At 61.3% G+C, this 22,096-nt stretch overlaps 3 protein-coding genes and 1 non-coding gene across 7 annotated transcripts in view; 2 read left to right on the top strand and 2 right to left on the bottom strand.

Annotated features, from left to right (window-relative positions):
* The window catches only part of Med24 (mediator complex subunit 24), a 25,937-nt gene extending 13,562 nt beyond the window's left edge, over positions 1-12,375 (top strand). For all 4 annotated transcript variants that reach the window (XM_023718093.1, XM_004633718.2, XM_023718095.1 and 1 more), the window contains exons 4-26: positions 164-202; positions 437-510; positions 850-1,082; positions 1,668-1,779; positions 1,872-2,022; positions 2,113-2,226; positions 2,641-2,688; positions 3,037-3,119; positions 3,319-3,405; positions 4,885-4,996; positions 5,305-5,447; positions 5,972-6,009; positions 6,361-6,443; positions 6,704-6,882; positions 6,964-7,063; positions 7,466-7,641; positions 9,343-9,607; positions 9,695-9,876; positions 9,987-10,077; positions 10,481-10,580; positions 11,138-11,218; positions 11,780-11,928; positions 12,010-12,375. In XM_023718093.1, the coding sequence (XP_023573861.1) occupies positions 164-202; positions 437-510; positions 850-1,082; positions 1,668-1,779; positions 1,872-2,022; positions 2,113-2,226; positions 2,641-2,688; positions 3,037-3,119; positions 3,319-3,405; positions 4,885-4,996; positions 5,305-5,447; positions 5,972-6,009; positions 6,361-6,443; positions 6,704-6,882; positions 6,964-7,063; positions 7,466-7,641; positions 9,343-9,607; positions 9,695-9,876; positions 9,987-10,077; positions 10,481-10,580; positions 11,138-11,218; positions 11,780-11,928; positions 12,010-12,126 (2,757 nt within the window). In that variant the 3' untranslated portion in view covers positions 12,127-12,375. The remainder of the gene's footprint in view (positions 1-163; positions 203-436; positions 511-849; positions 1,083-1,667; positions 1,780-1,871; positions 2,023-2,112; positions 2,227-2,640; positions 2,689-3,036; positions 3,120-3,318; positions 3,406-4,884; positions 4,997-5,304; positions 5,448-5,971; positions 6,010-6,360; positions 6,444-6,703; positions 6,883-6,963; positions 7,064-7,465; positions 7,642-9,342; positions 9,608-9,694; positions 9,877-9,986; positions 10,078-10,480; positions 10,581-11,137; positions 11,219-11,779; positions 11,929-12,009) is intronic.
* LOC111817384 lies at positions 6,199-6,300 on the top strand. The gene has a single exon (XR_002821603.1). It is a non-coding gene; the product is annotated as a small nucleolar RNA SNORD124 (small nucleolar RNA).
* Positions 12,376-13,522: 1,147 nt separating the features above from the next.
* Positions 13,523-15,164, bottom strand: Csf3 (colony stimulating factor 3). Its single transcript, XM_004633881.2, has 5 exons — positions 14,722-15,164; positions 14,433-14,599; positions 14,176-14,283; positions 13,923-14,069; positions 13,523-13,757 (listed from the first exon to the last, which is right to left on the bottom strand). The coding sequence occupies exons 1-5, from the start codon at positions 14,759-14,761 to the stop codon at positions 13,593-13,595; spliced, it is 627 nt and encodes a 208-aa protein (XP_004633938.1). The 5' UTR covers positions 14,762-15,164; the 3' UTR covers positions 13,523-13,592.
* Positions 15,165-16,824: 1,660 nt separating this feature from the next.
* The window catches only part of Psmd3 (proteasome 26S subunit, non-ATPase 3), a 16,481-nt gene continuing 11,209 nt past the window's right edge, over positions 16,825-22,096 (bottom strand). The window contains exons 7-12 of the mRNA XM_004633716.3: positions 18,302-18,416; positions 18,101-18,220; positions 17,900-18,003; positions 17,549-17,704; positions 17,222-17,272; positions 16,825-17,145 (exon numbers count right to left, since the gene is read on the bottom strand). Of these exons, the coding sequence (XP_004633773.1) occupies positions 17,068-17,145; positions 17,222-17,272; positions 17,549-17,704; positions 17,900-18,003; positions 18,101-18,220; positions 18,302-18,416 (624 nt within the window). The 3' untranslated portion in view covers positions 16,825-17,067. The remainder of the gene's footprint in view (positions 17,146-17,221; positions 17,273-17,548; positions 17,705-17,899; positions 18,004-18,100; positions 18,221-18,301; positions 18,417-22,096) is intronic.

Raw genomic sequence — 22,096 nt, 5'->3', positions numbered from 1 at the left:
CAGGGCTGGGGCCCCAGGTGTGTCCCGCAGGCAGGCTTTGTGTATCTTGTCCTGGCCCATGCGGCTTCTTGAAAGAAAGTGCTAAGGTTTCCCTTGCAGCGTTTGCTCTTCCTAAGGAGAGGATTGCTCTTCTGACCCTTCCCCTTCCCTCTCCTCCCTCCAGATGGTGTCCTACTCCTCCGTCCTCACAGCCATCAGTAAGGTATGGCCCTGGGGGCGTGGGGCGCCTGGGCAGGGGCAGGGCTGTGCTCTGAGGCTGGCTTCCCTGCAGGGAGGCCGGGGCGACAGCTGGGAGCCAGCCTCCAGGCTCCCAAGGAAGGTGCTGAGCTAAGCCCCGAGGTGGGAGGAAGGCGGAAGCCTTCGGGCCCCCCACACCCCGCACCGTGTGGGAGCCTGCGGGCTGACAGGCCTCCTGGGGCCTCTGTTCTCACTGTAGTTTGACGACTTTTCCCGGGACCTGTGTGTCCAGGCCTTGCTGGACATCATGGACATGTTTTGTGACCGGCTGAGGTAAGGGCTGGGAGGGGACGCCGCCCTCCCGCTCCTCCCAGCGCGGACTGGGGCTGCCTCCCTCCCTCCCTCCCTCCTGACGGGACGGACGCTGGCGCTCACCTGCCCCGCGGCGCTCACCTGCCCCGCGCGGCTCGGCCTTCCGCTCCGCCCTGTGCGGGCTGCAGGCTCTGCTTGGAGCAGCTCTCCAAAACCTGGACCGCTGGCAGTTAGCCAGGCCAGGTGTTCCCGGACTTGGCTGGCTTCCAGCCTTCCCGGCCGGGGAGCCCGGCTCCAGGGGACGTTGGCGAGGGTTGGGTTTCAGCCTCCAGAGCCGGGACAGATTCAACTCCTTCGCAGCTGTCACGGCAAGGCCGAGGAGTGCATCGGGCTGTGCCGGGCCCTGCTCAGCGCCCTCCACTGGCTGCTGCGCTGCTCGCTGGCCTCTGCGGAGCGGCTTCAGGAGGGCCCCGAGCCCACCACCCCGGCCTCGGCGGAGAAGCAGCTTGCCATGTGCCTGCAGCGCCTGGAAAAGACCCTCAGCAGCACCAAGAACCGCGCTCTGCTGCACATCGCCAAGCTGGAGGAGGCCTGTATGTGCCCCTCGGCCTGGGGAGTGGGGGGCACGTCTTCCTCTCCCACATGTGCCCAGGAGATGGGAGGTCTGCAGCTTCAGTTCCTCTCTTCCCATGAGCTCCGCAGGGACACTTAGGGTGCCCCCAGGCCAGTCAGCCAGCAGGTGTTTGTGGAGCAAGCCTGGGGCTGGGGCCCTTGTCAGGCAGCTGCCAGAGCCGGTGGCAGGGTCCCTGTCCTCAGCTGGCACTGCAGGAGAGGGGCTTGGGGCCAGCCTGGGGATTGGCGGAGCAGCTGAGGATGATCAAGCGCATGGAAAAAGTGGCTTGTAGTTCAGTGCTTAGGGACCTTGGTGTGCCCTGAGGAGAGGGTGGTGACATTACAGACCTCAGGGCTGGCCTGGCCGGAGCCCTCTAGTCAGCGGCAGAGGCTGCTGCGGTTAGGAAGACAGCTTGCCCAGGGTGGGGCCAGGCCCTTGTGTGGGGCTTTGGGTGCTGCTCCCCTTGGTGGAATCCCGCCCTCTGCCCCGCCCTGACTTTAGGTACGGCTCTGCAGCAGGGCTGCCCCTGCCTCTACTCCTGTCACCTGCTATGTCCTCCCCGCAGCTGCCTGGACAGCCATTGAGCAGTGTCTCTTGAAGCTCGGGGAGACCCTGGCCAGCATCGGCAACCCCCAGCTCCGCAGCCAGGCTGAGCAGTGTGGTGTGCTCATCAGGAGGTACGGGAGGGGGCTGGGGAAGCGTCCCAGGGTTGCCACCTGCTGCCCCCACCGTCTTCATCCCTGCCCTGCTGGCCTGGCTCTGCCCGCAGCATTCCCAGCATGCTCTCTGTGCACTCGGAGCAGCTGCACGAGACTGGCTTCCCCACGGTGCATGCCGTGGTCCTGCTGGAGGGCACCATGAACCTGACTGGCGAGACACAGCCGCTGGTGGAGCAGCTGATGATGATCAAGCGCATGCAGGTGGGTTCCCAGCGTTCCAGGCTGCCATCGGGCCTGGGTGCCCCGCCTGCAGAGCAGGGCCCACCACCTCTCTTACCCGCCCCTCCACAGCACATCCCGACCCCGCTCTTCGTGCTAGAGATCTGGAAGGCCTGCTTTGTGGGGCTTATCGAGTCTCCCGAGGGCACCGAGGAGCTCAAGTGGACAGCGTTCACCTACCTCAAGGTGCCTGGGGCTGTTGCCAGGCAATGCACGCGTGCTGGCCTTAGCCTCATGCCCCCTGCTGACCTGGGCCATGTGCCGCTCCCTCAGCAGCTGCACAGGCAGCAGGGAAACAGGGTTGCCCTGGTCCCCATCCACAGAAGTGAAAGGATTGAGAGGTCCCCATGTCCTACTGGCCAAGGGGCCTTGGGCATTTGGGTGCCAGCAAGCTGGCCCAGGCTGGCCGCGAACTCCCTGACCTCCTGCCTTGGCCGCCTGGGAGTGCAGGCCTGCACCCACCCACCCATTCCACCCCAGGCTTCTGGCAGGCAGAGGAGCACTGTTGCTGCTAGGAAACAGTGTTCCTCCATGGTGTCCAGGGCAGCGGCTGGGGGCCTCGGATGGGGACAAGAGAAGCAGCCCCCCCTCCCTCTCTAGATCCCACAGGTGCTGGTGAAGCTGAAGAAATACTCTCACGGGGACAGAGTGAGTTGGAGAAAGCATGGGGTGTGGGCGACAGGCCAGGAAAGGGCCCAGGGTGGAGCAGGTGGCTGTGTGTTCTAGTTGGGAGAAGGCGGGAGGCCCATGAGTGTGTCCTGGAACCTGCCCACATCCTTGCACACACCGGCCCCATGGAGGGCGGCTCGGCTGGTCGCTCCAGCAGGCAGCTTGTCCCTGATGACAGGGCTGGAGACCCTGTGGGAGCGGGGATTGCTGAAGCATCTCCCGAGCCTCAGCTGCTCTCTGCGAGCAGGGCAATCTGTGAGCGTGGACAGCACAGCCACGTGGAGGCGGGGAGGACTGGGTCCCAGGGGGATGCTGTGACTCTTGTAGGACTTCACCGAGGACGTCAACTGTGCCTTCGAGTTCCTGCTGAAGCTCACACCCTTGCTGGACAAAGCTGACCAGCGTTGCAAGTAGGGATGCCTGGCACGCCACTGGGAGGGCCTGCTGTCCCCTGCCCTCTGCCTGCCGTCCCCTGCCCTCTGTGTGGCATGGGCCTCAGGTGCTGGCTTCTTGCTGGCTGCTGTTGCTGCCCCCCACCGTGGGCAGTGAAGGAGGGAGGGGCTGGCAGCCCTGGCGCTGAGCCTGCCTCCCCCACCTGGCTTCCCCCAGCTGCGACTGCACCAGCTTCCTCCTCCAGGAGTGCAACAAGCAGGGGCTGCTGTCAGAGGCCAGCTTCGCCAACCTCGTGGCCAAGTGGTGAGCGAGCTCTCCGCCTCCGCCCCTCCCTTCCCGCCTGAGGTCTGGGTCGTAGCTAGTGCCTGGGATGCTGTTCTGGGGTACAGGGAACAGGAGCCACAGGAGGATACTGACCTTGTCAGGAATGACCTTTTTTAAAAATTAATTAATTTATTTATTTATTTTGTGTGTGTGTGGCCAGTTCAGCCCACCAGGGGGCGGGCTGGCTGGCATGTGGTGCTGGGGGATTGAACCGCGGTCCCTGTGCTTTGCTAAGCTTGTTCTAAGTAGGTGCTTTAGACCACTGAGCCATCTCACCAGCCCCAGGAATGACCTTTTGTTTTCTTTTGACTTCTTGGCAGTTGAACCCAGGACCTGCCATATGCTCGGCAGGTTCTGTGCCCCGGAACTACAGCCCAGCCCATCTTAGTGCATTTTTGGCACAGGATCTGTGTTCAGGCTGGTCTCCAGCTGGCTGTAGCCTAGGCGGGGCTCGAGCTCACGGTGATCCAGCTGCTTCAGCCTCCCGCGTGCTGGGGCTGCAGCGTGCCCACCACACCGCGCAGGCCAGGTTTCCTCCTGGTTGCTTTCCCCCCTTTTCTTCCTGTACCTGGAAGTGAACTCAGAACCTCCCATTTGCCAGCAGGCGCTGCATGTTAGTTGCTCTTTAAATTCATTCCCCTCCTGTGTGATCCAGAAGGAAAGCCCTCTCCTTCTTCAATCCTACGGGAGTTCTCACGGTAGACGTGATGCCTGATGGCAAGTAGGAGGGCCGCTGTGCTTCCCTGAAAGCCCTGCCGCAAGCCTCAGCCAGCCCCGAGGGGCTGTACATACAATGCTGATTTTTTTTTTTTTTTTTTTTCAAAACCGGGGATTGAACTCAGGCCTTTGTGCTTGCCAGGCAAGCATGTATTCTACTGAGCTAGCTCCCCGGCCCCAATAATATTAATTTAAAAAAAATTTATTATTTGACACAGGGACTCGCTATGGTTTGGACTCGCAGTGCTCCTCCTGTGTCAGCCTCCCCAGCTCTGGGATTATAGGTGTGTGCCACCACGCCTGGTTTCGGTGGCTGGCGCAGTGTGCCTGGTGTTCTGGGGCCACCATAGCATGCAGTGCTGGGAATTGGATCCAGGTCCTTGCACTTGCCAGGCAGGCACTTAGACTGCTGAGCTATTTCTCTGGCCCAAGGTTCTGTTTTGTTTTGTTTTGTTTTGTTTTTCTTTTCAGAATTGGGGATTGACCTCAGGCCCTTGCGCTTGCCAGGCAAGCGTTTATTTTCCTGAGCCAACTCCCCAGCCCCACAAGGTTCTGTTTTTAAATTTCCATATTTTCAGTGGTCCCAGGGCTTGAAGCCAGGGCCCGGTGCGTACACGACAAGCGCTCAGCCACAGAGCCAGCTGTGCCCCAGCAGCCCGGGCTTCCTGCGCGCTCCCCTCCCTCTCTGCTTCACCATCTCCCTGCCTCTGTCCCCTCTCGCGGCCACCACTGTGGCCATAGCAAGGCGGATCGGGAGCAAGCACCGCAGCTGAAGTCGTCAGAAAACGCCAACATCCAGCCCAACCCTGGGCTCATCCTGCGGGCAGAGCCCACTGTCACCAACATCCTCAAGGTGAGCACCATCCCCGCCACACTGCCCCTCCCTCCCTCCCTCTGGGTGCCGATGAGGAAGCGGGATGCAGGCCTCTCTTCCACCCAGCTTCCCTGCCCAGCTTCCCTACGGCTGCTTTGAAGGCAGGGGGAGCGGCCCATTCAGTGCCTTTGGCAGGGAGGGATTGCAGGGCACAGTGGACTTTAGGGAATCAGAAGGCGCTGATAAAGCTACGAGTGCATGTGCCGGGCACGGAGATATGGGGAGGTGTGGCCAGCAGTGATGGGGTCTCCAGTGTCCTTCAGCACTTGACTTCCCGTCCTCCCCAGACCATGGACGCAGACCACTCCAAGTCTCCGGAGGGGCTGCTGGGTGTCCTGGGACACATGCTGTCTGGGAAGAGCCTGGACCTGCTGCTGGCTGCTGCTGCTGCCACTGGGAAGCTGAAGTCCTTCGCCAGGAAATTCATCAAGTGAGGACGGGCACACCCCTGTGGGGAGAGGAGGGAGGCACAAGGCTAGGCCCCCCCATGGCGAGGCCGGCTCAAAGCCTCCCGCCCGAGGCGGTGTGCTATGCTGGGCCCTTGCCCCAGGAGCACCTCCCTCTGCAGCGGAGGGCCTGAGATGCTGGTGGTGGAGGAGTCCGGCTTAGCCTTCCGGGCTAGCCAGTTACTAGTGAACCTTCCAGATGCCACTGCCACTGTGGGTTAACCTGAAGGTTTTCTTTTTGCCCAGAGCTGTATTGCCCAGCTGTTTCCTTTTTATTTTGTGGCAGGGTCTTACTCTGTAGTTCAAGTTGGCCTTGGACTCACTGTGTGACCCAGGCTGACCTCACACTCATGGTGATCCTCCTGCCTCAGCTTCCCGAGTGCTGGGAAGACAGGCGCTCATCTGTGTTCCATTCTGGGAACTGTTCTCTGGGCCTTAGGCCTTGCATGTGAAAATAACCCTCTTGGTCTCATGTCGCGTGAGTGAGCTGTCTCTGTTCCTCCCGTAGCTTGAACGAGTTCACAACGCATGGCCCTGGGGAGAGCAGTAAGTCGGCTGAGCCTGCTCCCATGGCACTTGGGGCGGGGGGCCCTGGGCGCTGCCTGGGTGCTGGGTCTCCCAGCCCTGACCCGCTGAGTCCAGGAGCCCCGAGAGGCAGCACAGCATAGGGGCCTCTGTACCCTTCTCTCTTTCCTGGCCCCCTTATCACTTGTGTGTTGGTGAGAAGGAAGCTTGGACTCCCCAGGAAGGGATGATGTTCTCCTTGAAACCCAAGAAAAGGATTCTGAGCCTCAGGCTTTGCGGAGCTCTCTGGCCCCTGACCTTCCTTAGCTGAGTTCCAGTGGCCCGGCCCAGCAAGCCCACTGCCCCGCTGAGGGTCCCTGTCCTCTTCCACAGCCAAAACGGCCTCCGTGCGGGCCTTGCTCTTCGACATCTCCTTCCTCATGCTCTGCCATGTGGCCCAAACCTATGGCTCGGAGGTGAGACCCCACACGGTGGCCTCGGGTACTACAGGGAGGTAGAGGTTGGAGGTGGCCAGGGATGCCCACAGCCCCAGGCCGGCTGGTTCTGCTGGGCTCAACCTCAGTGCCCACACTTGGGAGTTGGTGGGTGCCCCAGGGAAGGCCCAGTCTGCCAGTGCCACATCCATAGTGGCCACCAGGTGGCAGCACAGCAGCGCTCCGCCTTCTGGAGCAGGCTCTCCCAGGCCCAGGGCCCAAGCACCCTTCCTACCACGTAGGTGATCCTGTCCGAGTCCAGCCCAGGCGCAGAGGTGCCCTTCTTTGAGACCTGGATGCAGACCTGTATGCCGGAGGAGGGCAAGATCCTGAACCCTGATCACCCCTGCTTCCGGCCTGACTCCACCAAAGTGGAGTCCCTGGTGGCCCTGCTCAACAACTCCTCTGAGATGAAGCTGGTGTGAGTGGCCAGTGGCGGTGGGGCAGGCCCGGCCTCTCCTGCGCTCCTGCACGCGCCCCCTGACTCCCGCCCATCCCGCAGGCAGATGAAGTGGCATGAGGCCTGCCTCAGCATCTCAGCGGCCATCCTGGAAATCCTCAATGCCTGGGAGAACGGGGTGCTGGCCTTTGAGTCCATCCAGGTAGCCTCAGCTCCCTGGGAGTGGAGCAGACAGGGAGCGGTCAGGCTTCCTGGCGCTGCTGGGCATGGCGGTGCACGCCTGGCCTCCCAGCCCTTAGCAGGCTGAGGCAGGATGATCGCTGCGAGTTCCAGGGCAGCCTTGGCTCCATAGTGAGTTCAAAGGCACCTGAACTACATAGGGAGACCCTGTCTGGGGTAAAACAAACACCCAACAGTGGAGACGGGAAGCCCCTCCCCCAGTGCCCAGATTTCTCAGATTTTGGAACTAGACTTCCGTGGACTGCTAGCCTCAGCCTCCTCCTACCCAGGCGGCTCTAGGAAGATTAAACATGGGGCGCATGCAGAGGGGTGCCCCACGCGCAGGCCATGAAGGGAGAGAGTGACCCAGCTCCCTCCCCACCAGAAAATCACGGACAACATCAAGGGGAAGGTGTGCAGCCTGGCCGTGTGCGCCGTGGCCTGGCTCGTGGCCCACGTGCGGATGCTGGGCCTGGACGAGCGCGAGAAGTCGCTGCAGATGATCCGCCAGCTGGCCGGGCCGCTCTACAGCGAGAACACCCTGCAGTTCTACAACGAGAGGTCAGTCTGCGCACCGCGCATGCGTGGGCTTGCAAGCAGCGTCCCCTGCACCCCTGCCAGGTGCCGCCCCGGCAGTGCACGGGGGAGGTCGGACCCGGGCATCACTTGAGCTCTGGCTCCAGCCTGCGCTATTTTTCCACTCTGAGACAGAGCCTCGCTGGGCCGAGCAGGCTGGCCCGGAGCTTCCTACCCTCCTGCCTCACCTTCCCCAGTGTCTTCTGTGTGCTCAAAGCACCGTGCAGGCGCGGCTTCTGCCCTCGGAGGGCCTGAGCTTCGGGAGGTCGTGGGGCAAGGAGCGGAGGGACTGAGCGGCCCCATGCCCATTGCTGACCCGGGGTCGGACCCATCTGCACGCATGTGGCCCTCCCTGGCCGTGCTGTGCTGTGGCTGCTGCCCTGGGTGGCTCTAGGGCTGGCGGGGCAACCGCAACCTTTGCCCTGTTGGGTTTTCTAGGGTTTTTTTTTTTGAGACAAGGTCTTGCTCCATCATTTAGTCAGGCCTTGAGCTCACTCTGTAGCCCGACTGGCCTCAAGCTCATGGTGGTCCTCCTGCTTGAGCCTCCCCAGGCGTGTACCACCGCCTGAGGGCTCTTCCAGTTTTGGCAGTGAAGAAGATGGACCCTCCCAACCATGCTGAGGCGGTGAGGGGGGTCAGGGTCACCTGACTAGGGAGGCAGAGCTCAGGGCCTTCTCACCTTGCACGTCTGCCTCCGGGACTCCACGCAGATAGCTAGGGTTGGGCAATCTTTGTCTTTTATGACTAAGTTATTTTGCTCAGCATAATTTCCTCAAAATCCGACCATGTGCTAGCATGTGACAGGAATTCCTTTCAGAGGGTGGGTGGACCAACCCCGTTATCTGTGCGCCCCTTGTGGACACGGGGGCCCTGCTCATGGTGTCATCAGAGTGAATCTGGTCACCTCACAGGTGGCTCACAGGGGGCGGGGGGAACAGCTCAAGCAAGAGATGTGGGGGGGTCTATAAAATCATGTTTTCCCTTTGCTACTTTTTTTTGTTTGTTTAGTTGACTTTCTGGTTTTTTGAGAAAGGGTCTCACTGTGTAGTTCAGGCTGGCCTTGCACTCGCTCTGTAGCCTGTGACCTCGGGGCAATCCTCCTGCGTCAGCCTCCTCAGCCATTTCAGGTCCTGGCCTGCCTGGCGCATGTTCCGTTCTTCCTGGACTCCTGCTCTGCCCTCAGCTCTCCTCAGCACCCCTGTCCTAGGGGTGCAGGGCAGTGAGACCCTGTCCCGGGCAGGTGCAGAGCAGCTGCCCCAGCTGACAGAGTTGGCACCCAGCAGGCCCAGGAGAGGAGGGGATTCCTGGACTTCTCAGGGTTGCGCAGACTGCCCAGCACCCAAGGCCGGGAAGAGCCCTATGGGGCAGCCCTCAGGCCTCTCCTGGAAGCCACAGTTTACTCTGGGAGGAGGCCAAGGCTGGGCGGGGACCCTAGGAGCTGGGGAGGGGAGTGGTTTATCTTTTTGTATTCATTGCTATTTGTCACCAAGTTGGCAGAGCCCGGCCCTGGTGGAGGGGAAATGGAGCAGAGATGGGAAATCAGTGGCTGGATCTGCGGGGCTGAAGCCCAGCGCTGTGCCCGCTGTCTCCAGCAGGTGCCAGTCCTGCCTGGAGCAGGCTGAGTGGGGTCTGCCAGGCGGTTCCCACCTGAGCTCAGGAGGAGGCGCCCCATGCTCCCTCCCACAGAGTGGTCATCATGAACTCCATCCTGGAGCACATGTGCGCGGACGTGCTGCAGCAGACCGCCACGCAGATCAAGTTCCCGTCTACGGGCGTGGACACCATGCCCTACTGGAACCTGCTACCCCCCAAGCGCCCCATCAAGGAGGTGCTGACGGGTGTGTTCGCCCAGGTGCTGGAGAAGGGCTGGGTGGACAGCCGCTCCATCCACATCTTTGACACCCTGCTGCACATGGGCGGCGTCTACTGGTTCTGCAACAACCTGCTGAAGGTGCGTGGTGGGCAGTGGGCCGGCAGGATGGCTGCATCTGGGACCCCTGGCAACCTGCATGCACCCCTCAGCACCCCGTCCCCCCAGGAGCTGTTGAAGGAGACGCGCAAGGAGCACACGCTGCGGGCCGTGGAGCTGCTCTACTCCATCTTTTGTCTGGACATGCAGCAGGTGACCCTGGTCCTGCTGGGCCACATCCTGCCCAGCCTGCTCACCGACTCCTCCAAGTGGCAGAGCCTCATGGACCCCCCCGGCACTGCGCTGGCCAAGTAGGGGTCTCTGTGCCCCACACCCTCTGCTCACATCCAGGAGGCTGGGCCCTGGGGCGCCCTCGGGGTAGAGCCCCATAACCATGCCCCGCGTCTTGGACCCCTGCCAGGCTGGCCGTGTGGTGTGCCCTGAGCTCCTACTCTTCCCACAAGGGACAGGCATCCTCCCGCCAGAAGAAGCGGCATCGGGAAGACATTGAGGTGGGGGCTGCCTGCGGGGGCTTCTGTGCGGGACCCCAGGATCTCTGTGTGGGCCCCTCTGCCCCCTCAAGTGGGAGAGCTAAGGGGAAGGGACTCTGCCCCTGGTGATGGCCTTGGGAGGCGGCAGGGAGCTGAGCTTCCTCACCCAACCTGAGCTCTAACTGGACACAGCGGCACACACCTGTAATCCCATCTACTGGGGAGGCTGAGGCGGGAGGATCACCAGGTCAAGGCCGGCTGGGGCAGTTTTGAAAATCATAATATAAAGAGTAAATAAGTCAGGCCAAAGACCCCAGCTCCATAGCCACAAAACCCCGCCAAGCCTGGGGCCTCTCTCAGGTCACCAAAACGCGGGAACTCTTGGGCACATGGGTACTAGCCACCCTCCACCCCACCCCTGCAGGACTACATCAGCCTCTTCCCTCTGGATGACACGCAGCCCTCGAAGCTCATGCGGCTGCTGAGCTCCAATGAGGATGACACCAACATCCTGTCGAGTCCAAGTGAGCACGTGGTTTGTGGCACTTCCCCCCCCCATGCATGTGGCCGGGTCTAGCTACGGTGCTGTCCCTGTCGGCTGAGGTTTGGCACTGCCCTGTTGCCTACCCTGGAGATGGGGCTGAAGTCACCAACCTTAGAAGTTGAGGCCCCTGTGGCCGGGCCGCACGCTGCCTGCCTCAGCAGGGCCACGCCCTGGCATACCACCAGCCTCCTGCTCCCTTCCTTTCCCAGAACACAGGCTCTGCCTGAGCAGGCCCCGCTCCTGCTCGCCACTTCCTCCAGCCACATCACAGGCCTTCGGGCTTCCGGGTGCCCAGAAGTTTCTGTGGAGCCCACAGGTTCCTCTGTTGGGGCCCAGGGAGCGGCCTCGGCTGTCCTCGCCCTCACCTTCGACTGTGGGACGGGCGCTGAGGGCTGAGGGGAGGGGGTTCCACCTGTGGGAGGCGCCATGGGTGTCACTCTGGCCCCTCACCTCCTCTTGCGGCCCAGCCCTAGACCCCTGTGGGGCTCCCTGAGTGCCAGCAGACTGGGTTGGATCTGTATCCCCTCCTGCCCACAGCCGACCGCTCCATGAACAGCTCCCTGTCAGCCTCCCAGCTGCACACGGTCAACATGAGGGACCCTCTGAACCGAGTCCTGGGTGAGTGGCCCTCTACCCCTCGGCCAAGGTCCTCTGCCATGTGTCTGCACTTTTTCCCCCACCCTTACCTCCCCAGCTGCTGGCTTTGCCTTCTTTTTGTTTCTTTTTTCTTTTTTTTGTATTTGGTACAGGGTCTTACTGTACAGCTTGGACCCGTAGTGATCCTCCTGTTTTCATCCTCCCCAGTGCTGGGATTACAGACATGTGCCACTGTGCCTGGACTCAGTGGCAGGCTCAGCGTGCCCTGGGGCAGGGATGCAGCACCGGGGTTTGAACCTTGGTCCCTGCGCTTGCCAAAGCAGGCACTTAGCCCACTGAGCTATCTTGCCAGCCCTTTCTTTTTGACTTTTTTTGAGACGGGGCCTTGCTGTCTGGTTCAGTCTGGCCTTGAACTCATTTGCGGAGCCCTGGCTGTTGGTGAACTTGTAGTGAGCCTGCTGCCTCAGCATCCTGAGGACTGGGGTCTGTGTGTGCCTCCTGGCCTGGCTTTTCCCAGGTCCCTGTCCCCGTCTGCCCCACAGCCAGGCCCTCATGTAGCCCCTCTCGTCACCTCCCATGCAGCCAACCTGTTCCTGCTCATCTCCTCCATCCTGGGCTCCCGCACAGCCGGCCCGCACACGCAGTTCGTGCAGTGGTTCATGGAGGAGTGCGTGGACTGCCTGGAGCAGGGCAGCCGGGGCAGCATCCTGCAGTTCATGCCGTTCACTACGGTGAGTGCAGTGGGGTGTGGGCACGCCGGGGCTTCTGGGAGCCAGCTCCAGGCCTCTTGTGATCCTGGTGCTGTGTGACAGGTGTCGGAACTGGTGAAGGTGTCGGCCATGTCCAGCCCAAAGGTGGTCCTGGCCATCACAGACCTCAGCCTGCCCCTGGGCCGCCAGGTGGCCGCCAAAGCCATCGCAGCCCTCTGAGACCCGGGTGGCTGCAGGGCCATGCAGACAGCAAAGGGTGAGCCATGGGGCTCCGGTCACAGGACCAGGCTCAGCTTTCCCTGCAGACCTTGCCCCGAGGCGCCGGTGTCTCCTGCCAGCGCCTGAAGAGCTCAGCCAGGAGGGGACACAGTGGATGCCAGTGTGCACACAAGCTGCGTGTGGCCTCGAAACCCCACGGCGATGTCGCCACGCTCTCGTAAATAAAGGCCCTCGGGCCCCTTGGTGACCTCAAGTGCTGTGGGTGTCTGCTTGGACAGAGGCCCCTGGACCCTCTGTGCCCAGCTGGGTCAGGAGGATGGGGCTCGGGGGCCCCTTGCATGGGACAGCAGCCTCCTACAGACGTCGCTGGTGGGGCACCGAGGACCCCACCCACTGTCATGCCCTGCGTGCTGTGCCTGGACAGGGTGCCCTGCTCCCAGTCACCCTGCCAGGTTCCTTTGGGGTCCCAGCTCTGTGCTTCCGGGACCCAGGTGGGCTAGGCCAGATTGGATGGGTGCGCCTGACACCCAAGGTGTGGCCCTGGCCCTCCGATGGCCATAGCCTCCCCCTCCAGAGGAAATGGCCGCAGGCAGAGCAGAGACTTAAGATTGGGCAGTTGGGCCCAGCCTGGTCTGTGCGGGGCCCCTTGCCCCGCAGCTGCACACAGACCCTCCAGGGCATGCACTCGGCACCCTTGTGATCCAGGGTAGGGCCTGGGTGCGCCTCGCCTGGCACCTGGCTTAGAGGCACCGAGGACTGTGGGGGAGGCCGGACCTCCCACTCTGCCCCGCCCCTGCCCCTGGATGCAAACAGCAGGAAGGACACTCAGGAGCCACCAACTTTATTGTTCTCAAACTTGGTTACAGTGAGAAAGTGGGGGTGGGACTCCCTCGCACCCCTCGTCTTTTCCCTCCATTCCCTCCGGGCCCTGGAGAAGCCCACTGCAGTGGGTGCTGGGGCAGGAACCCCTGGTACTGGAGTCAAACTCCACCCAGAAACCACAGAAAGAAAAACTGAATTCCAGGGCCAAGCCTGCCAGCTCTCCACTGCGCTCCAGGTCATCCATAGCTCGGGTGGGGACAGGACAGGTGGGGTATGGGGGAAGGGGGCCCAGCCAGGGAGCTGGGAACACTGCTGTTTAAATATTAAACAGGGATGTTGTCCCCCACGTGGGAGACCTCTTGATGCGCCAGGGCCCAGCACGAGGCACAGACCGAGGTGGTCCCCAGAACCCTGCACAGAGGGCCTGTGTGTGGGCGCGGGAATAAATACTTGGTATTTACCTACCACCTCCCGTATGGGGCAAGGACGGGAGGGCTTAGCTCTTGCTGCCTCAGGCAGGAGGAGAACGAGACCAAAGGAGGGGCCCGGGAGCCAGGCTGTGTTCTCTCTCCCTTGGGTTTTAAATATGAGGGTTAAATACAACATAAATATTAAATACAGATAAATACAAGGGTGGGAGCTGCTCATGGCCCCAGGAGGTAGCGCAGGGCACGGTAGGCCAGCTCCAGGAAGCTCTGCAGCTGTGACGCCACCAGGACCCCTCCTGCCTGGCGCTGGAAGGCAGAAGTGAAGGTGGGCACGGTGCCCTGCTGAGGCTGCGCGGCCGGGGCTGCCCCCAGCTCTTCCATCTGTGGAGGGCAAGGTGTGATCAGAGGTAGCACCGCCCACGGCTGGCAGCAGGGAGGCCAGCACGGAGGTGGGCTGTCTCTAGGGAACCCAGCACACTTCTGGGGTGCCAGGCCGTGGGGTGGGCATTCCAGCATGACTGCTTGCCTTGCCTACCCAGGACTCACCTGCTGCCGGACGGTGGTGGCAAAGTCAGCGATGTCCAGCTGCAGTGTGTCCACAGTGGGGGACAGCTGGGGGGAGACTCCTGCCAGCGCCTGCAGGAGGCCCTGGTAGAGGAAGAGCCCAGCCTGGAGCTGGTGCAGACAGCCAGTCTGGGGGAAGGACAGAGTGAGGTGCCCGTCCTGAGGACAGGCACCCTGTCTTCTGACCGCAGGCATCAGTGCCGCCCCCTCCCACCCCACCACCTCCGCCTCTCACCAGCTTCAGGCCCTGGCTGGAGCAGCTCCTCAGGGGAGCCCATGGGATGCCCAGAGAGTGGCCCAGCAGTGTGAGCTCCTCCGGGTGGCATAGTCTGTGGGTGGCACACTGGGGATGGCAGGGTGCTGTGTGTCACTTACAGGACCAAGTCCTCTGGACCCTCAGCCCCACCCGCCATCACCAGTCACACCCAATACAGGGCCCCTGCCCAGCACCCTTGTAGGTCCCTTTCCAGGGGCCTCCTCCCGCAAGCTCACCAGCTTTTCCTGCATGGCCACTGCCCCAGCGTGGACCCTCCGTGCCTGCTCTGAGCACTTGAGCAAGAAGCTACGGAGCAGAGGCAGAGATTGGGAGCTAGTGAGGTCCAGGGACACGGCCTCAGAGGCACTGTGCCTCAGCAGCAGGAGCAGCAGCAGCAGCAGGGCTGGAAGCAAAAGACGTGGCCGCTCACACCAGGTCCCTGTCAGGGGATGTGCAGAGCGGCTGGGATCCACATGGGCTGAGCCCCAGCACCCCCACACTAAGCACAAAGGGGGCCACACTCACCCATCAGCCTGGCGGGGCTCTGGGCAGCAGCGCGGGCCATGAGCTACAGGGAGCTGGTCTGTGGCTGTGGCTGAGACCCACTTGGAGGACCTTTATACAGAACCCATGAAGGCCTGGGAGGAAATTACCTGGGGCTACTAAGGCTTAGTAATAACTTCCCAGGATTTATGCAAATTTGTTGGTGTCCAGGACAATGCAGAGGGGTTGGGACACAAAGCTGTTTGCGAAAGTTTTGTGAAATTGTGGAATCTCTGATCCTTCTTTGACGTCTGGTCCCCCTCAAACTCTCTTCCTCCACTCAGGCCCCGCCCCAGGGCTCAGCTGCCCCGGGGGCTTTGACCAGAAACTGACAAAGCCACGAAGGGAAGTCCTAGAGGCCTGAGGGGCAGCTGAGGCTGGTCACAGGTACTCGCTGGGGACCCCAGACAGCCCCTCCCCTTGGGACTCCCAAGCCACCTGCACTGCACCAGAGGTCAAACTCTAGGGGTGAGGAAGAAGCTAATTGTCCCCCTACTCTGGCCCTGAGACTCCGAGGGGGCTCTTAGCTTCCTGTGGGCCAAGGCCCTGGGGCAGGACCTTCCCTCTTCCGTCCCACACTTGGAGAGGCACAGGGGCTCCTTCCAGGCCATCCTGTCCCAAGCTGATTAGCTGGGAACTCCCCAACATCCCCCATGACTCACCCCTTAAGCCCCCGGAATCCAGGCAGAAGCCAGAGGAAACCGGATGTCCGTCCTGAATGAATCAAGACCCCTTGGAGCCCTGGCTACCTGACCCTGCCCTTCCACCTAGCCTGGCACATTCACCCTGGCATGTGAGCTTGGCAAACTCGCCCTAACACATTACGGCAGAGTCCCTGGGGCTTAGGAATTGGGGGACTGGGACATGATGTTCCCCTGGCCCGGGGGAGAGGCTGCCAGCTGGAGGGTAGGCCGGGCAGGGGGGTGAGCAAGAGGAGCCTGCCTGGTCCCCAAGCACTGAAGTCTTGTAGCATTAGCACCAGCAGCAGCCTGGAGTCCAGTCCAGCCTTGTGACTGGCCCAGGCGGGAAGGGCCCTGCCCAAGGTCACGGGCACAGAGTGGGTGAGTGTCATGCGTCTGCTGTGTGGGGCTGGCTGTGGCCAGTTGTGGCTCTGTGAACTCACTGACCTGCCACCCTTGTGTCTAAGCCAGGGAGCCCCCTGGGTGCAGCGCCAGGTTGGGCAGGCGTTTCTGGAGCTGGAGTGCCCTCTGGTGGCCACACGTGGCAGAGACGTGACCTGCCTACCTCTCGTCTCCTGATCCTCTTTTGGGGGCCTTTTTGAGACGTTTGAGGTCAAGTTGCCTTTGAGCTCACTTTGTAGCTGGGGCTGGTCTCGAACTCCCAACCCTCGTCCTGCGTCAGCCTCTGGAGTGCTGGGATGACAAGCGTGCACTGTTTTGAGACAGGGTCTTAGGGTCACATAACTCAGAATGGCCTTGAATTCAGCAGTCCTCCTGCCTCAGCCACCAAAGTACCAGGAGAGCAGGTGTGTGAATTCCTGTTCACAGGACACCTACATTTCTACCTCCACAAGTGACAAGCGAGCGTTACGGTGACTCCAGATGCCTGGCGAAGCTGCTGGAACCCAGCACCAGGCAGAAGAGGCGAGTGGAAGCTACCAGCAGTCCTGTCCTCTCGCAAACACCGGGGAGCAGGTGGGGTGTAGCACAGGGGTCCCTTGGCACAAGCAGGAGCGAGTGCTCTCCATGACCTGGCCCTGCTCGGGAAGAGCTGTGAACAGGTGGGCGGAAGGCCCGGTGGGCAGAGGGGCTGTGGCACAGACGCTGGCAGAGCGGGAAGGCATCCGGTCCTGCTCGCAGCAGCACGGGAGCCCGGCGCAGGCAAAGCCTGCTCCCCGCTGCGGCCGGCACGCTGCTGTTACAACCTCCGGAAGCTCAGGTTCCCGGATGCAGAGCCAGGCCGTGCTGGGCCAGTACCCGCGGACCGGGAAGGCACACAGGTCTGGCTCTGCCCCGCACCCGAGGGCCCCAGGGTCGGGGGAGACGGGGCCCCGAGTCCAGAGAACGGATGTCATCTCGCAGCCACCAGACAGGGGAGGAATGCACGCAACGTACAGAGCTTTGGAGAAGTCTTTATTGTTTAAAAATCTTAACTGAAGCTTCAAAAAACATCCCATCCAATATACACCCACTCCAGGGATGTGCCAGCGGGCAGGGACGGCCCCTCCTGCCACAGCGTGGCCGCCCTGCCCAGGGGCCCGCGTCACCCCCAGCGGTGTCCCCCAGGGAGAGGCTGAGGCAGCCGGGGTGCTGGCAGCCTGTACCCCAAACTAGTCTGAGTCGCGGGTGCGGGCAGGGCCAGCCGCGCTCAAGGGAAGCTGTCATCGTCGTCCTCCGCCATCTCCTTGGCGAACTCCAAGTCCTGTTGCTCGCGCTCCCGGCGCTCCTGCGGACAGAGGGGAGGCGTCGGCCGCTGCCCTCCCTCGGGCCCTTCCTCCCACGGGGCGCTCCCAGCCACTCACCTCTGCGGACTCCAAGTCCTTGTTGTACGATTTGGGAGGAAAGCGCATGGCCTGGGGACAGCGGGGAGGGGACGGTCACTCAGCCGCATCATCACACCACTGGGCGGCCCCTTAGGTGGGCAGCAGGGCTGGCACTAGGGAAAGACGCCCCAGACCCAGAGGGTGACGGGGCTGGTGGCCCTCGGAGGGAGCAGGGGGGCCAGGGTCCCTGGCGGGCACTGTGGGAAGGAGCGGCAGGCCAGTCGTCGGGGGCCTGGGCCGGCGAGCGCCTGCAGGAGGAAACCAGGGCGGGCGGCCTGCACCCCAGCCATCCGCCAGGGGGCGCACCTTGACCGACATGTTGTGGATGTCCAGGCAGAAGGAGATGCGCTGGTGGAAGGCCAGCTGCGGCTCCCGCGTGGAGTAGATGTCGATCATCTCCTTGGACTGCACGTAGCCCTTCTCGTGGTTGATGCTGGCTTCGATGACGCCGTCACGGATGGCCTGCGGGCCCCGGGGCGGTGGTCACGGGCGCCGGCTCCTCCGGCCCTCCCCATCCACGCTCACGCACGCACTCGTGACCCTCTTGGGCAACCTCCTGGCTTCGTGGCCACAGAGCGCGTCCCTAGCACACACCCTCCTACACCTCCTTCACCTCCGCCCCTTCGGGGAGGGTGACAGCCTGGACCTTGGCCCCACCTTGGCAACAATGAACTCGGCGTCCTCTGGGCTGTCGAGCTGCAGCTTCTGCGCGATGTCCGCCAGCGAGATGCGCGAGTACGAGAGGCTGATCATGCGCACGCCTGCGGGGGCAGCGGCGGTGGGCATGGCCTCCCCCCGCGTCCCGAGGCAGCCCGGGGTCCCGGGGCAGCGTCCCAGGGCGGGAAGCGGGCCGCACACCTGTCTTAATCACGTTGTGCCGCAGCCGGATGATCAGCGTGTAGGTCCCATCGGCCTGAAATTTCTCTCCAAACTGGTCCAGGACCTGGTTGAACTTGGCCAGGTTCCCCGTCCTGACGGCTGTGGGGCGGGAGGAGGGCGTCGAGGTGCGCACGGCAGCAGCCGGGCCTGGGGCGGGGGGCGGGGGGCGGGGAGCCTTACCTTGCGTAAGTAGGAAGTAGGGCATGAGCGAGCGCTTGAGCGAGGGCTGGCGGAACTGCAGGCGGTCGGGGATCTCGCCCAGCAGCAGCTCGACCACGATGAGCAGCTTGTGCACCTGCGGACAGGCGCAGGGGGCGGGGTGTCCGGGGCTCAGCACGCCCAGCCCAGGGCTGGGGGCGGGGGGCGCACCGCACAGAGCCCATCGCGCTGAGACGACAGGAGGGCCTGGCAGCAGGGCTGGTGGGCGAGCAGGGCGTGGACGGACAAGGCTGGATGCTTATTTTCCTGTTGTGCTGGGAAGTGGACTCAAAGACTGGCCTTGAGCTGCAGCCCCAGCCCTTGATATTGTTTTGTTTTTTTTCTTTTTTTTTTTTTGGCGGAACTAGGGATTGAACTCAGGCCCTTATTCTACTGAGCCATCTCCCTGGCCCCCTCGATATTCTGAAATTTTGAAACACGTTTTTCTAGGTTCCTAAATTGCCCTGGTGCGCTCAAACCTACCATCCTCCTGCCCCAGCGGCTCAGAAGGCTGAGATTACAGGTGTGCACCTCAAAACTGCCTGTGGTACCACCCACACGTTAGGGGAAGCCATGGACGGCAGAGCAGCGACGCTACCCGAGTGGCTGCGACACGCTGGGCGCATGACGGGCACACAGCGCTCTGGCCCCAAGCTCTGCTCCTCGACTGTGGCAGTGGCTCAGACAAGGGGCTGGTAATGTGGAGGGCACGGAGACAACACCACACGGGGCTGGGCACTGGGGCCGCTGGAGATGGTGCTTGGGCCCACTACATCTACAGCGAGGTAGGAAAGGCTCGGGGCTGAGACTTCACAGGGACAAACTGGAGGCTTGTGCCCGGGAGCCCTGCACTGATGGGGGAGGTGAGGAGCCGGATCCATCCAGCTGGTGCTGAGGAAAGGGTCAGTCAATGTTGAAGATGGCTGTGGGATGCATGCCCGTATCCTGCTACTTGGGAGACTGAAGGAGGAGGTTCAAGGCCACCCTGGGGAACTGAAGTGGAACCCTATTTCCAAATAACAAAATAAAATGGGACAGAGGATGCAGCTTAGGGCAGAGGGTCCAGGTTCCACTCTTAGTAAATTCTCACCCTCAAAACCTACCAACATGCAGATCCTACCCAACAGTCCCCAAAAGTCACAATCACATGGAGAGGACTGAATGGAAAGCCAAAATTTTAAACTGAAGTCTAGAAAGCCTACCAGAAATGCCCACCAAAACTTAGCAGACATGCATGAGCAAGCTTGATTACAGAATATTCCTTCGTGTAACCTGTTTTAATAGCCATTACTTGAGGCCCTGCAAGGGCCCGAGCTGTTCACACCTGCAGCAAGCTGTGACCCCAGCCCTCCACTCAGATGCTCTACATCTGCCTTTCACCCCCCACTTGCTCTCCCTTTAGAAGTTCCAAAACCCTGCTGGGCGGGGCTCTGGCTCCTTGGGGGACAGCCTAGGCAGAAGGTGCACACCCACCTGTGACAAACTGTCTAGGCCCCCTCATGCGGTCTCTTCCCCTTTGGTCTGTTTTCTCTAATACCCTTTGGTTTCCTGACCATGAAGACAGCGCCGACCACTTAGGGTCACTGGCTGAGGCCTGGCTGGTGGGGTGGGGCCTCCCCTGGCTCCCTGACAGAAGGTGTACCCTCCAGCCCGTCTTAGAGTCTCTCCAAGGCTGGATCAGAGGCCCCTGCTCTGTGCCTAAGGACCTCGCTGGACCCCAAAGAGGGGGAAGGACAGTGGGGTTGGGTCTTTGAATAAGGGAAGACCGCAGAAAGGTGCCCTAGTCAGCCTGTCAGCCCCGCTCACTTCTGGGCAGGAGCCTGATCAGCTCTCATTAGGTGTTAAGGCCACCTATGAGGGAGAGGGCTGGAATGTTTAACCTCTGAGCACAGCAGTGACAATGCCAGGCCGGGCGGTCCATCTGTGCTCCCACTGGGTGGGGGTTCCTGCAGGCTCACAGTTGGACGTGTCTAAGTGGCAAAACGGTGACTCCACCTCTGTAATGGGGGTCAGCCCTGGTATGGGGTCTATGCGCCCGGCAGCCTGGATGGACTTTCATCCCGCCAGGGGAGCAGCCAGAGCTCACAAGTGTCTGGTTTCTCGTTGGGGGAGCACCCACCCTTCCTCCGTTGAGTGTGCAGGAAAGGGACACAGGCCCTTCTCCGTCACCTACTGACCACAGGCTATGGTTTCCAGGAAAGAGGCACAAATATGAACAAAGAAAGTAGGCTACTTGGGGTGTGATTAGGAGAAAGGACTCTGGCACTGGGCCTGAGGGGAAGGAAGCCATCTCTTCTACTCCCAGGCCTCAAAATAACAGCGCAGAGAGCTCCTAGGCACTGCAGGCTCCTGCTGAATCTGGATACCAGGGTTTGCTACAAAAGCTAAGCCTCTATGACATGCCGACAGGGAAAGAGAATGAGAGGGAGCTGGACTGGACTGCAGAGCAGACGGGCCTTCCAGCCATCAGGGAGACGCCGCTGCCCGGCCCGGGGCTTCCCTGTTGTGCCAGACGCCAGATCACTCAACCTGTGGGCAGCCGAAAGCAGGCGCACTGCCTCGGGGCCTCACTCAGAAAGCGGACCCTTCACTTATTTACCAAAAAACCTGGACCCTTTGGCAACACACTGGCCACTTTGCCCGCCAGCACCAGCAGCTACTGTCCTCTTGGTTAGAGAGGCAAACTGGGACAAAACCTAACCTACTGGGTGAGCCGCATCACCCAGCACCAGGGTCTGTTTGCGGGAAGTCCGAATTACTTTTCAACTGGCCAGACCCCTACACCGAGGCACCTTCCGGCCCCCTGAGCTTGGTCCCCAGACCGTAGCTGTCTCCTCCTAACTGATGAGCTCTTGGTCAGCTGGCCAGGTCTGCAGATGGAACCCACCCACGGCCCTCGCTCAGGCAGGGGTGGAAAACGCTAGGCCAGCTGTGCAGTCGTTACTGCACAAGAGGTGCTCCTAGCGGGCTTCTTCCCTCAACCTGGTCTGCTCAACAGGTTGAACTGTGAGCCTTAACACAGGCTCTCAACCGGGCAAAAGCCCACACTGACCACAGGTACGCTGTAGCCACTGGGCATGATATGGAATGCTATACAGAGAACATGGAATTCTCATGGAAAAAGGAAAACAAACTAAAAACAAGGATGAAATTTCTCCACTTCTGACTGCAATTTGGAAACCTAAGAAGGTCCCCACTGTCCACTGTAAAGGGCACCAAAAAAGAAGACACTGTCACTCTTCGGAATCACAAAGCAGATGAAGCTATCAAACTGGCAGTAGCAGGCTCCACCTGGAGGACAAGGAAGCCCAATATGAAATACCCTCTGTCACTGTCCTGTTCCCACAGTGGCCTCTCTGCTACTCCAAGGAAGAAAGGAAGTGGGCACAACAGGAAGGAGCCCAAGCCGTGCTTGGACTTTACAGGTGACTGGATGAGAGTTCCACAGAATTTGAGCCATGCCGGTAAGACATCACCATGACATCACCCACGGGGGAAAGACTGCTGTGGATCAGCTTCTAAGCTGCTACCATTACATTCCAAAGTTAGCCTCGTGGGGGCTTGCGGGTGAGCTCAGCTGTCTAAAGCGCCTGCTTGGGCAAACTCAGTCAGGTGGCGGTTCGATCCCCAGCACCACATGCCGCACCAGACCTGCCCTTAAGGCAGCCTGAGTCAGAAAAAAAAAAAAAAAATTCATACCAAAAAAAAAAAATCCAAAGTTAGCCTCGAACTGTGCCTGGTAGAGGTGTCAAAGCTTTGCAAGGGCTGATCCCCCAT

Source organism: Octodon degus, unplaced genomic scaffold (assembly GCF_000260255.1).
Source record: "Octodon degus isolate 3935 unplaced genomic scaffold, OctDeg1.0 scaffold00056, whole genome shotgun sequence".
Lineage (NCBI taxonomy): Eukaryota > Metazoa > Chordata > Mammalia > Rodentia > Octodontidae > Octodon > Octodon degus.
Note: the sequence above shows the minus strand (reverse complement) of the source record. Positions and strands in the feature narration are given on the sequence as shown.